The 14,500-nt window shown below is 50.2% G+C and overlaps 1 protein-coding gene across 1 annotated transcript in view; it reads right to left on the bottom strand.

Annotated features, from left to right (window-relative positions):
• Positions 1–14,500, bottom strand: part of gars1 (glycyl-tRNA synthetase 1) — a 39,569-nt gene that overhangs the window by 4,817 nt on the left and 20,252 nt on the right. The window contains exons 3-8 of the mRNA XM_055882227.1: positions 14,259–14,361; positions 9,564–9,705; positions 5,616–5,704; positions 3,926–4,002; positions 3,648–3,793; positions 1,227–1,376 (exon numbers count right to left, since the gene is read on the bottom strand). Of these exons, the coding sequence (XP_055738202.1) occupies positions 1,227–1,376; positions 3,648–3,793; positions 3,926–4,002; positions 5,616–5,704; positions 9,564–9,705; positions 14,259–14,361 (707 nt within the window). The remainder of the gene's footprint in view (positions 1–1,226; positions 1,377–3,647; positions 3,794–3,925; positions 4,003–5,615; positions 5,705–9,563; positions 9,706–14,258; positions 14,362–14,500) is intronic.

Raw genomic sequence — 14,500 nt, 5'->3', positions numbered from 1 at the left:
CTAACACCACAGACTGACTGACAGGTAGAAACTAACACCACAGACTGACAGGTAGAAACTAACACCACAGACTGACTGGTAGAAACTAACACCACAGACTGACAGGTAGAAACTAACACCACAGACTGACTGACAGGTAGAAACTAACACCACAGACTGACAGGTAGAAACTAACACCACAGACTGACAGGTAGAGACTAACACCACAGACTGACTGACAGGTAGAAACTAACACCACAGACTGACTGACAGGTAGAGACTAACACCACAGACTGACTGACAGGTAGAAACTAACACCACAGACTGACTGACAGGTAGAAACTAACACCACAGACTGACTGACAGGTAGAAACTAACACCACAGACTGACAGGTAGAAACTAACACCACAGACTGACAGGTAGAGACTAACACCACAGACTGACTGACAGGTAGAAACTAACACCACAGACTGACTGACAGGTAGAAACTAACACCACAGACTGACTGACAGGTAGAAACTAACACCACAGACTGACAGGTAGAAACTAACACCACAGACTGACAGGTAGAGACTAACACCACAGACTGACTGACAGGTAGAAACTAACACCACAGACTGACAGGTAGAAACTAACACCACAGACTGACAGGTAGAAACTAACACCACAGACTGACAGGTAGAAACTAACACCACAGACTGACAGGTAGAAACTAACACCACAGACTGACAGGTAGAAACTAACACCACAGACTGACAGGTAGAAACTAACACCACAGACTGTCAGGTAGAAACTAACACCACAGACTGACAGGTAGAAACTAACACCACAGACTGACTGGTAGAAACTAACACCACAGACTGACAGGTAGAAACTAACACCACAGACTGTCAGGTAGAAACTAACACCACAGACTGACAGGTAGAAACTAACACCACAGACTGACTGACAGGTAGAGACTAACACCACAGACTGACTGACAGGTAGAAACTAACACCACAGACTGACTGACAGGTAGAAACTAACACCACAGACTGACAGGTAGAAACTAACACCACAGACCGTCAGGTAGAAACTAACACCACAGACTGACAGGTAGAAACTAACACCACAGACCGTCAGGTAGAAACTAACACCACAGACTGACAGGTAGAAACTAACACCACAGACCGACAGGTAGAAACTAACACCACAGACTGACTGACAGGTAGAAACTAACACCACAGACTGTCAGGTAGAAACTCACCTGACACGGATGAGTCCTGAGCGAGGTGAGATCTCGTTCCTGAAGGAGTTGCCGATCTGAGCAGCAGCGAAGGGAAGCTTCCCCTGGTTGAATTCCAACAGACGCTTGAAGTTCAGGAAGATTCCCTGAGCAGTTTCAGGCCTCAAGTAACTGCAGAACACAGACACAGTATAACACCGGTTCTGGTCCACAACACAGTCAGTATAACACCGGTTCTGGTCCACAGTCAGTACAACACCGGTTCTGGTCCACAGTCAGTATAACACCGGTTCTGGTCCACAGTCAGTATAACACCGGTTCTGGTCCACAACACAGTCAGTATAACACCGGTTCTGGTCCACAACACAGACACAGTATAACACCGGTACTGGTCCACAACACAGTCAGTATAACACCGGTTCTGGTCCACAACACAGTCAGTATAACACCGGTTCTGGTCCACAACACACTCAGTATAACACCGGTTCTGGTCCACAACACAGTCAGTATAACACCGGTACTGGTCCACAACACAGTATAACACCGGTACTGGTCCACAACACAGTATAACACCGGTACTGGTCCACAACACAGTCAGTAAAACACCGGTTCTGGTCCACAACACAGTATAACACCGGTACTGGTCCACAACACAGTATAACACCGGTACTGGTCCACAACACAGTCAGTACAACACCGGTTCTGGTCCACAACACAGTATAACACCGGTACTGGTCCACAACACAGTATAACACCGGTACTGGTCCACAACACAGTCAGTACACCGGTTCTGGTCCACAACACAGTCAGTACAACACCGGTTCTGGTCCACAACACAGTATAACACCGGTACTGGTCCACAACACAGTCAGTACAACACCGGTTCTGGTCCACAACACAGTCAGTATAACACCGGTACTGGTCCACAACACAGTATAACACCGGTACTGGTCCACAACACAGTCAGTATAACACCGGTTCTGGTCCACAACACAGTCAGTATAACACCGGTTCTGGTCCACAACACAGTCAGTAAAACACCGGTTCTGGTCCACAACACACTCAGTATAACACCGGTTCTGGTCCACAACACAGTCAGTATAACACCGGTTCTGGTCCACAACACACTCAGTAAAACACCGGTTCTGGTCCACAACACAGTCAGTACAACACCGGTTCTGGTCCACAACACAGTCAGTACAACACCGGTTCTGGTCCACAACACAGTCAGTACAACACCGGTTCTGGTCCACAACACAGTCAGTACAACACCGGTTCTGGTCCACAACACACTCAGTAAAACACCGGTTCTGGTCCACAACACACTCAGTAAAACACCGGTTCTGGTCCACAACACAGTCAGTATAACACCGGTACTGGTCCACAACACACTCAGTAAAACACCGGTTCTGGTCCACAACACAGTCAGTATAACACCGGTACTGGTCCACAACACAGTCAGTACAACACCGGTTCTGGTCCACAACACAGTATAACACCGGTTCTGGTCCACAACACAGTCAGTACAACACCGGTACTGGTCCACAACACAGTATAACACCGGTACTGGTCCACAACACAGTATAACACCGGTTCTGGTCCACAACACAGTCAGTATAACACCGGTTCTGGTCCACAACACAGTCAGACACACTCAGTAAAACACCGGTTCTGGTCCACAACACAGTCAGTAAAACACCGGTACTGGTCCACAACACAGTCAGACACAGTCAGTAAAACACCGGTTCTGGTCCACAACACAGTCAGACACACTCAGTAAAACACCGGTTCTGGTCCACAACACAGTCAGTAAAACACCGGTACTGGTCCACAACACAGCCAGACACACTCAGTAAAACACCGGTTCTGGTCCACAACACAGTCAGTATAACACCGGTACTGGTCCACAACACAGTCAGTATAACACCGGTACTGGTCCACAACACAGTCAGTACAACACCGGTTCTGGTCCACAACACAGTCAGACACACTCAGTATAACACCGGTACTGGTCCACAACACAGTCAGACACACTCAGTAAAACACCGGTTCTGGTCCACAACACAGTCAGACACACTCAGTATAACACCGGTACTGGTCCACAACACAGTCAGACACACTCAGTAAAACACCGGTTCTGGTCCACAACACAGCCAGACACACTCAGTAAAACACCGGTTCTGGTCCACAACACAGTCAGACACACTCAGTATAACACCGGTACTGGTCCACAACACAGTCAGACACACTCAGTAAAACACCGGTTCTGGTCCACAACACAGCCAGACACACTCAGTATAACACCGGTACTGGTCCACAACTAGTGAGGTAATTGGAACTAAAAGGGACAGCAAACTACCAATGGCAGCATTGGAAACCCTACAGTACATCCCACCCTGTAGAACCAACACCCGGGTACAGAGCGAGTAATGACGTCATTACCCCGTCATGTTTCCCCCCGGTCCGATAGACGTCTGGAACATCAGGTTGAAGAGATGAGGGGCCGAAACGTCATTTCCTGTGGTGGGGGACTTGACACTGTATTTCACAAAGAGGTCCGTCAACTCCTGCTGGGTGTAGTTGTCCATCTGGAGACCCACGAAAACACCGTCAGGTCACGTGTCGACAGAAACAATAACTTTGAGCTCCGTTTTATTGCATTCTGGGATCGCTGAAAGTCTATATCTATGTCTCTAAACCAACGTCCGCCACTTCCTCACCTGAGTGACGACTTCCTCCATCTCTGCCTTGTTCTTTGCAGGACACTTCTTGTCCGACATCAGCTTCTGGAGATGAGCTGAACAGAGGAAACACAGTCATATATCTACTGGGACACGTTGTGGTTTCAGACAAAGACAAGTCGGACTAGTCGTATGTACAGGATACACATGGTACACACCGTCCAACCAAATGCTGACTGCAGGTTCCTTCTCCACAATATCAACAATAAGACATAAAATATAAGAATAGCAACAAAGTAAAACCTCAGTAGAATAGAATACCTGTTTTAGTATAATACAGGAAGGAACCATTTATAGTCCAATATTGACACGTTTTGGGGAAGAGGGGACAGTGGAGAAACTGAACAATATAATAACAGTCTGGTAGCAGCAGTTGTGATGTGTGGAGCAGAGTACTGACAGGCCTCAGCCAACTGATGCAGAGACAACAGTACTGACAGGCCTCAGCCAACTGATGCAGAGACAACAGTACTGACAGGCCTCAGCCAACTGATGCAGAGACAACAGTACTGACAGACCTCAGCCAACTGATGCAGAGACAACAGTACTGACAGGCCTCAGCCAACTGATGCAGAGACAACAGTACTGACAGGCCTCAGCCAACTGATGCAGAGACAACAGTACTGACAGGCCTCAGCCAACTGATGAAGAGGGACAACAGTACTGACAGGCCTCAGCCAACTGATGCAGAGACAACAGTACTGACAGGCCTCAGCCAACTGATGAAGAGGGACAACAGTACTGACAGACCTCAGCCAACTGATGTAGAGGGACAACAGTACTGACAGACCTCAGCCAACTGATGCAGAGGGACAACAGTACTGACAGGCCTCAGCCAACTGATGAAGAGGAACAACAGTACTGACAGGCCTCAGCCAACTGATGCAGAGGGACAACAGTACTGACAGACCTCAGCCAACTGATGAAGAGGGACAACAGTACTGACAGGCCTCAGCCAACTGATGAAGAGGAACAACAGTACTGACAGGCCTCAGCCAACTGATGCAGAGAGACAACAGTACTGACAGGCCTCAGCCAACTGATACAGAGACAACAGTACTGACAGGCCTCAGCCAACTGATGAAGAGGAACAACAGTACTGACAGGCCTCAGCCAACTGATGAAGAGGAACAACAGTACTGACAGGCCTCAGCCAACTGATGAAGAGAGACAACAGTACTGACAGGCCTCAGCCAACTGATGAAGAGGAACAACAGTACTGACAGGCCTCAGCCAACTGATGCAGAGAGACAACAGTACTGACAGGCCTCAGCCAACTGATGCAGAGAGACAACAGTACTGACAGGCCTCAGCCAACTGATACAGAGAGACAACAGTACTGACAGGCCTCAGCCAACTGATGTAGAGGGACAACAGTACTGACAGGCCTCAGCCAACTGATGAAGAGGGACAACAGTACTGACAGACCTCAGCCAACTGATGAAGAGGGACAACAGTACTGACAGGCCTCAGCCAACTGATGCAGAGACAACAGTACTGACAGGCCTCAGCCAACTGATGAAGAGGGACAACAGTACTGACAGGCCTTGTTTGACTACTGTAATGTCAGGGCTCAATTGTATTGATGTGGAGGTTGGGGTAAGTTGGGGTAAATACCAGTGAATAGGGCATTTCTGGTTTTCAAACCATGTCAAGGGTAAAGACTAACCTTTGAGGAGGTGGTCTGCCCTGAAACACTCTCCGTTCTTCACGTCTTTCACCATGTAGTCCGCAAACTTGTCCACGTGTCCAGACGTCCTGTAGACATAATAGCACATTATACCCAAATATTCTGATTGGAACAGAGCAGTCACTCCCTGTCCGTCTGTCTGTCTCTAGGAACCTCCTGTCTGTCTGTCTGTCTGTCTCTAGGACTAACCAGGCACCCCCTGTCTGTCTGTCTGTCTCTAGGAACCACCAGGCACCCCCTGTCTGTCTGTCTGTCTGTCTGTCTCTAGGAACCACCAGGAACCCCCTGTCTGTCTGTCTCTAGGAACCACCAGGAACCCCCTGTCTGTCTGTCTGTCTCTAGGAACCACCAGGCACCCCCTGTCTGTCTGTCTGTCTGTCTGTCTCTAGGAACCACCAGGAACCCCCTGTCTGTCTGTCTGTCTCTAGGACTAACCAGGAACCCCCTGTCTGTCTGTCTGTCTCTAGGAACCACCAGGAACCCCCTGTCTGTCTGTCTGTCTCTAGGAACCACCAGGCACCCCCTGTCTGTCTGTCTGTCTGTCTCTAGGAACCACCAGGCACCCCCTGTCTGTCTGTCTGTCTGTCTGTCTGTCTCTAGGACTAACCAGGAACCCCCTGTCTGTCTGTCTGTCTGTCTCTAGGAACCACCAGGCACCCCCTGTCTGTCTGTCTGTCTGTCTCTAGGAACCACCAGGCACCTCCTGTCTGTCTGTCTGTCTGTCTGTCTCTAGGAACCACCAAGCACCCCCTGTCTGTCTGTCTGTCTCTAGGAACCACCAGGCACCCCCTGTCTGTCTGTCTGTCTGTCTGTCTGTCTCTAGGAACCACCAGGAACCCCCTGTCTGCCTGTCTGTCTCTAGGAACCACCAGGAACCCCCTGTCTGTCTGTCTGTCTGTCTGTCTCTAGGAACCACCAGGAACCCCCTGTCTGTCTGTCTGTCTGTCTCTAGGAACAACCAGGCACCCCCTGTCTGTCTGTCTGTCTGTCTGTCTCTAGGAACAACCAGGCACCCCCTGTCTGTCTGTCTGTCTGTCTGTCTCTAGGAACAACCAGGCACCCCCCGTCTGTCTGTCTGTCTGTCTGTCTCTAGGAACCACCAGGAACCCCCTGTCTGTCTGTCTGTCTCTAGGAACCACCAGGAACCCCCCGTCTGTCTGTCTGTCTGTCTCTAGGAACCACCAGGCACCCCCTGTCTGTCTGTCTGTCTGTCTGTCTCTAGGAACCACCAGGTACCCCGTCTGTCTGTCTGTCTGTCTGTCTGTCTGTCTGTAGGAACCACCAGGCACCCCGTCTGTCTGTCTGTCTGTCTGTCTGTCTCTAGGAACCACCAGGCACCCCGTCTGTCTGTCTGTCTGTCTGTCTGTCTGTCTGTCTCTAGGAACCACCAGGCACCCCGTCTGTCTGTCTGTCTGTCTCTAGGAACCACCAGGAACCCCCTGTCTGTCTGTCTGTCTCTAGGAACCACCAGGCACCGCCTGTCTGTCTGTCTGTCTGTCTGTCTGTCTCTAGGAACCACCAGGAACCCCCTGTCTGTCTGTCTGTCTGTCTCTAGGAACCACCAGGAACCCCCTGTCTGTCTGTCTGTCTCTAGGAACCACCAGGAACCCCCTGTCTGTCTGTCTGTCTCTAGGAACCACCAGGAACCCCCTGTCTGTCTGTCTGTCTGTCTCTAGGAACCACCAGGAACCCCCTGTCTGTCTGTCTGTCTCTAGGAACCACCAGGAACCCCCTGTCTGTCTGTCTGTCTCTAGGAACCACCAGGAACCCCCTGTCTGTCTGTCTGTCTCTAGGACTAACCAGGAACCCCCTGTCTGTCTGTCTGTCTCTAGGAACCACCAGGCACCCCCTGTCTGTCTGTCTGTCTGTCTGTCTGTCTGTCTCTAGGAACCACCAGGCACCCCCTGTCTGTCTGTCTGTCTGTCTGTCTGTCTCTAGGAACCACCAGGAACCCCCTGTCTGTCTGTCTGTCTGTCTGTCTCTAGGAACCACCAGGCACCCCCTGTCTGTCTGTCTGTCTCTAGGAACCACCAGGAACCCCCTGTCTGTCTGTCTGTCTCTAGGAACCACCAGGAACCCCCTGTCTGTCTGTCTGTCTCTAGGAACCACCAGGCACCTCCTGTCTGTCTGTCTGTCTGTCTGTCTGTCTCTAGGAACCACCAGGCACCCCCTGTCTGTCTGTCTGTCTGTCTCTAGGAACCACCAGGAACCCCCTGTCTGTCTGTCTGTCTGTCTCTAGGAACCACCAGGAACCCCCTGTCTGTCTGTCTGTCTGTCTCTAGGAACCACCAGGCACCCCCTGTCTGTCTGTCTGTCTGTCTCTAGGAACCACCAGGCACCCCCTGTCTGTCTGTCTGTCTGTCTCTAGGAACCACCAGGAACCCCCTGTCTGTCTGTCTGTCTGTCTCTAGGAACCACCAGGCACCGCCTGTCTGTCTGTCTGTCTGTCTGTCTCTAGGAACCACCAGGAACCCCCTGTCTGTCTGTCTGTCTGTCTCTAGGAACCACCAGGAACCCCCTGTCTGTCTGTCTGTCTCTAGGAACCACCAGGAACCCCCTGTCTGTCTGTCTGTCTCTAGGAACCACCAGGAACCCCCTGTCTGTCTGTCTGTCTCTAGGACTAACCAGGAACCCCCTGTCTGTCTGTCTGTCTCTAGGAACCACCAGGCACCCCCTGTCTGTCTGTCTGTCTGTCTGTCTGTCTCTAGGAACCACCAGGCACCCCCTGTCTGTCTGTCTGTCTGTCTGTCTGTCTCTAGGAACCACCAGGAACCCCCTGTCTGTCTGTCTGTCTGTCTGTCTGTCTCTAGGAACCACCAGGCACCCCCTGTCTGTCTGTCTGTCTCTAGGAACCACCAGGAACCCCCTGTCTGTCTGTCTGTCTGTCTCTAGGAACCACCAGGAACCCCCTGTCTGTCTGTCTGTCTGTCTCTAGGAACCACCAGGCACCTCCTGTCTGTCTGTCTGTCTGTCTGTCTCTAGGAACCACCAGGAACCCCCTGTCTGTCTGTCTGTCTGTCTCTAGGAACCACCAGGAACCCCCTGTCTGTCTGTCTGTCTGTCTCTAGGAACCACCAGGCACCCCCTGTCTGTCTGTCTGTCTGTCTCTAGGAACCACCAGGCACCCCCTGTCTGTCTGTCTGTCTGTCTCTAGGAACCACCAGGAACCCCCTGTCTGTCTGTCTGTCTGTCTGTCTCTAGGAACCACCAGGCACCTCCTGTCTGTCTGTCTGTCTGTCTGTCTGTCTCTAGGAACCACCAGGCACCCCCTGTCTGTCTGTCTGTCTGTCTGTCTCTAGGAACCACCAGGAACCCCCTGTCTGTCTGTCTGTCTGTCTCTAGGAACCACCAGGCACCCCCTGTCTGTCTGTCTGTCTGTCTCTAGGAACCACCAGGCACCCCCTGTCTGTCTGTCTGTCTGTCTCTAGGAACCACCAGGAACCCCCTGTCTGTCTGTCTGTCTGTCTGTCTCTAGGAACCACCAGGCACCCCCTGTCTGTCTGTCTGTCTGTCTGTAGGACTAACCAGGCACCCCCTGTCTGTCTGTCTGTCTGTCTGTCTGTCTGTAGGAACCACCAGGAACCCCCTGTCTGTCTGTCTGTCTGTCTGTCTGTAGGACTAACCAGGCACCCCCTGTCTGTCTGTCTGTCTGTCTGTAGGAACCACCAGGCACCCCCTGTCTGTCTGTCTGTCTGTCTCTAGGAACCACCAGGCACCCCCTGTCTGTCTGTCTGTCTGTCTGTAGGAACCACCAGGCACCCCCTTCCTATACAGATATCTAACCACATACCACTAAATCAGGACTCCAACTCTACATGTCCATAGTAACAGAAGTCTGATGGACATTGGATCCTACAGTCCCTCCCTTTCTATTAGCTCTCTATGTTAGTCAAGTTAGGCTCGTTGCAGTGTAGCGTCAGGACCCACTTGAGAACGGTCTCCGGGGTGAGCATGGTGCAGTCTATCTCCAGGATCTGCTCCTCCTGGATGAAGTGCTGCCTCCAGGCCTGTAAGATGTTGTTCTTCAGGGCACAGCCCACAGGGCCAAAGTCATACAGCCCGCTCACACCTGTAGAGGGGACAATACAGACCACTCACACCTGTAGAGGGGACATTACAGACCACTCACACCTGTAGAGGGAACATTACAGACCACTCACACCTGTAGAGGGGACATTACAGACCGCTCACACCTGTAGAGGGGACATTACAGACCGCTCACACCTGTAGAGGGGACATTACAGACCACTCACACCTGTAGAGGGGACATTACAGACCGCTCACACCTGTAGAGGGGACATTACAGACCGCTCACACCTGTAGAGGGGACATTACAGACCGCTCACACCTGTAGAGGGGACATTACAGACCGCTCACACCTGTAGAGGGGACATTACAGACCGCTCACACCTGTAGAGGGGACATTACAGACCGCTCACACCTGTAGAGGGGACATTACAGACCGCTCACACCTGTAGAGGGGACATTACAGACCGCTCACACCTGTAGAGGGGACATTACAGACCACTCACACCTGTAGAGGGGACATTACAGACCGCTCACACCTGTAGAGGGGACATTACAGACCGCTCACACCTGTAGAGGGGACATTACAGACCACTCACACCTGTAGAGGGGACATTACAGACCACTCACACCTGTAGAGGGGACATTACAGACCGCTCACACCTGTAGAGGGGACATTACAGACCGCTCACACCTGTAGAGGGGACATTACAGACCACTCACACCTGTAGAGGGAACATTACAGACCGCTCACACCTGTAGAGGGGACATTACAGACCACTCACACCTGTAGAGGGGACATTACAGACCACTCACACCTGTAGAGGGGACATTACAGACCACTCACACCTGTAGAGGGGACATTACAGACCACTCACACCTGTAGAGGGGACATTACAGACCACTCACACCTGTAGAGGGGACATTACAGACCACTCACACCTGTAGAGGGGACATTACAGACCGCTCACAGCTGTAGAGGGGACATTACAGACCGCTCACACCTGTAGAGGGGACATTACAGACCACTCACACCTGTAGAGGGGACATTACAGACCACTCACACCTGTAGAGGGGACATTACAGACCACTCACACCTGTAGAGGGGACATTACAGACCACTCACACCTGTAGAGGGGACATTACAGACCACTCACACCTGTAGAGGGGACATTACAGACCACTCACACCTGTAGAGGGGACATTACAGACCACTCACACCTGTAGAGGGGACATTACAGACCACTCACACCTGTAGAGGGGACATTACAGACCACTCACACCTGTAGAGGGGACATTACAGACCACTCACACCTGTAGAGGGGACATTACAGACCGCTCACACCTGTAGAGGGGACATTACAGACCGCTCACACCTGTAGAGGGGACATTACAGACCGCTCACACCTGTAGAGGGGACATGACAGACCGCTCACACCTGTAGAGGGGACATTACAGACCACTCACACCTGTAGAGGGGACATTACAGACCACTCACACCTGTAGAGGGGACATTACAGACCACTCACACCTGTAGAGGGGACATTACAGACCGCTCACACCTGTAGAGGGGACATTACAGACCACTCACACCTGTAGAGGGGACATTACAGACCGCTCACACCTGTAGAGGGGACATTACAGACCACTCACACCTGTAGAGGGGACATTACAGACCGCTCACACCTGTAGAGGGGACATTACAGACCACTCACACCTGTAGAGGGGACATTACAGACCACTCACACCTGTAGAGGGGACATTACAGACCGCTCACACCTGTAGAGGGGACATTACAGACCGCTCACACCTGTAGAGGGGACATGACAGACCACTCACACCTGTAGAGGGGACATTACAGACCACTCACACCTGTAGAGGGGACATTACAGACCACTCACACCTGTAGAGGGGACATTACAGACCACTCACACCTGTAGAGGGGACATTACAGACCACTCACACCTGTAGAGGGGACATTACAGACCACTCACACCTGTAGAGGGAACATTACAGACCGCTCACACCTGTAGAGGGGACATTACAGACCGCTCACACCTGTAGAGGGGACATTACAGACCGCTCACACCTGTAGAGGGGACATTACAGACCGCTCACACCTGTAGAGGGGACATTACAGACCGCTCACACCTGTAGAGGGGACATTACAGACCACTCACACCTGTAGAGGGGACATTACAGACCACTCACACTTGTAGAGGGGACATTACAGACCACTCACACCTGTAGAGGGGACATTACAGACCACTCACAGCTGTAGAGGGGACAATACAGACCGCTCACACCTGTAGAGGGGACATTACAGACCGCTCACACCTGTAGAGTGGACATTACAGACCACTCACACCTGTAGAGGGGACATTACAGACCACTCACACCTGTAGAGGGGACATTACAGACCACTCACACCTGTAGAGGGGACATTACAGACCACTCACACCTGTAGAGGGGACATTACAGACCACTCACACCTGTAGAGGGGACATTACAGACCACTCACACCTGTAGAGGGGACATTACAGACCACTCACACCTGTAGAGGGGACATTACAGACCACTCACACCTGTAGAGGGGACATTACAGACCACTCACACCTGTAGAGGGGACATTACAGACCGCTCACACCTGTAGAGGGGACATTACAGACCGCTCACACCTGTAGAGGGGACATTACAGACCACTCACACCTGTAGAGGGGACATTACAGACCACTCACACATGTAGAGGGGACATTACAGACCACTCACACCTGTAGAGGGGACATTACAGACCACTCACACCTGTAGAGGGGACATTACAGACCACTCACACCTGTAGAGGGGACATTACAGACCGCTCACACCTGTAGAGGGGACATTACAGACCACTCACACCTGTAGAGGGGACATTACAGACCGCTCACACCTGTAGAGGGGACATTACAGACCACTCACACCTGTAGAGGGGACATTACAGACCCCTCACACCTGTAGAGGGGACATTACAGACCGCTCACACCTGTAGAGGGAACATTACAGACCACTCACACCTGTAGAGGGAACATTACAGACCACTCACACCTGTAGAGGGAACATTACAGACCGAGGTGTATATACCAGGTGTATAACTAGGTGTATAACTAGGTGTATAACTAGGTGTATATACTAGGTGTATAACCAGGTGTGTAACCAGGTGTGTAACCAGGTGTGTAACTAGGTGTATAACTAGATGTATAACCAGGTGTATATACCAGGTGTATAACTAGATGTGTAACCAGGTGTATAACTAGGTGTATAACTAGATGTATAACCAGGTGTATATACCAGGTGTATAACTAGGTGTGTAACCAGGTGTATAACTAGGTGTATAACCAGGTGTGTAACCAGGTGTGTAACTAGGTGTATATACTAGGTGTATAACCAGGTGTGTAACCAGGTGTGTAACCAGGTGTGTAACCAGGTGTATATACTAGGTGTATATACTAGGTGTATATACTAGGTGTATATACTAGGTGTATAACCAGGTGTATAACTAGGTGTATAACCAGGTGTATATACCAGGTGTATATACCAGGTGTATAACTAGGTATATAACTAGGTGTATAACCAGGTGTGTAACCAGGTGTGTAACCAGGTGTGTAACCAGGTGTATAACCAGGTGTATATACTAGGTGTATAACCAGGTTTATAACCAGGTGTATATACTAGGTGTATAACCAGGTGTATAACCAGGTGTATAACCAGGTGTATATACTAGGTGTATAACCAGGTGTGTAACCAGGTGTATAACCAGGTGTATAACCAGGTGTATAACCAGGTGTATAACCAGGTGTATATACTAGGTGTATAACCAGGTGTATAACCAGGTGTATAACTAGGTATATAACTAGGTGTATAACCAGGTGTGTAACCAGGTGTGTAACCAGGTGTATAACCAGGTGTATATACTAGGTGTATATACTAGGTGTATATACTAGGTGTATATACTAGGTGTATAACCAGGTGTATAACTAGGTGTATATACTAGGTGTATAACCAGGTGTATATACCAGGTGTATAACTAGGTGTATAACTAGGTGTATAACTAGGTGTATAACTAGGTGTATATACTAGGTGTATAACCAGGTGTGTAACCAGGTGTGTAACTAGGTGTATAACTAGATGTATAACCAGGTGTATATACCAGGTGTATAACTAGATGTATAACCAGGTGTGTAACCAGGTGTATAACTAGGTGTATAACTAGATGTATAACCAGGTGTATATACCAGGTGTATAACTAGGTGTGTAACCAGGTGTATAACTAGGTGTATAACCAGGTGTGTAACCAGGTGTATAACTAGGTGTATATACTAGGTGTATATACTAGGTGTATAACCAGGTGTGTAACCAGGTGTATAACTAGGTGTATAACTAGGTGTATAACTAGGTGTATAACCAGGTGTGTAACCAGGTGTATAACCAGGTGTATAACTAGGTGTATATACTAGGTGTATATACTAGGTGTATATACTAGGTGCATATACTAGGTGTATAAACTAGGTGTATAACTAGGTGTATAACTAGGTGTATAACTAGGTGTTACATAGATCTCACCTCCATAGATAGCGAAGGCCTGGTCGTAGAAGAATCTCCTCTTCAACGTATCTTCCATCTTGGCTCTGTCAACAATGTCGTCTTTGGGCTGCAGAGACAGTTCCTGAAATGGAAACCGTCGTGTGGTGATTAACAGTTAGAGAAGACACAACCCTACAGATCTAAGGCACACCTACCTGATTTCAGCTTTTAAAAGACGACCGATTGTACAGTTACTGGAAAGATAAAAGTATCTGGTGTGA

The sequence above is a fragment of the Salvelinus fontinalis genome, chromosome 25, assembly GCF_029448725.1.
Source record: "Salvelinus fontinalis isolate EN_2023a chromosome 25, ASM2944872v1, whole genome shotgun sequence".
In the NCBI taxonomy this organism is placed as follows: domain Eukaryota; kingdom Metazoa; phylum Chordata; class Actinopteri; order Salmoniformes; family Salmonidae; genus Salvelinus; species Salvelinus fontinalis.
Note: the sequence above shows the minus strand (reverse complement) of the source record. Positions and strands in the feature narration are given on the sequence as shown.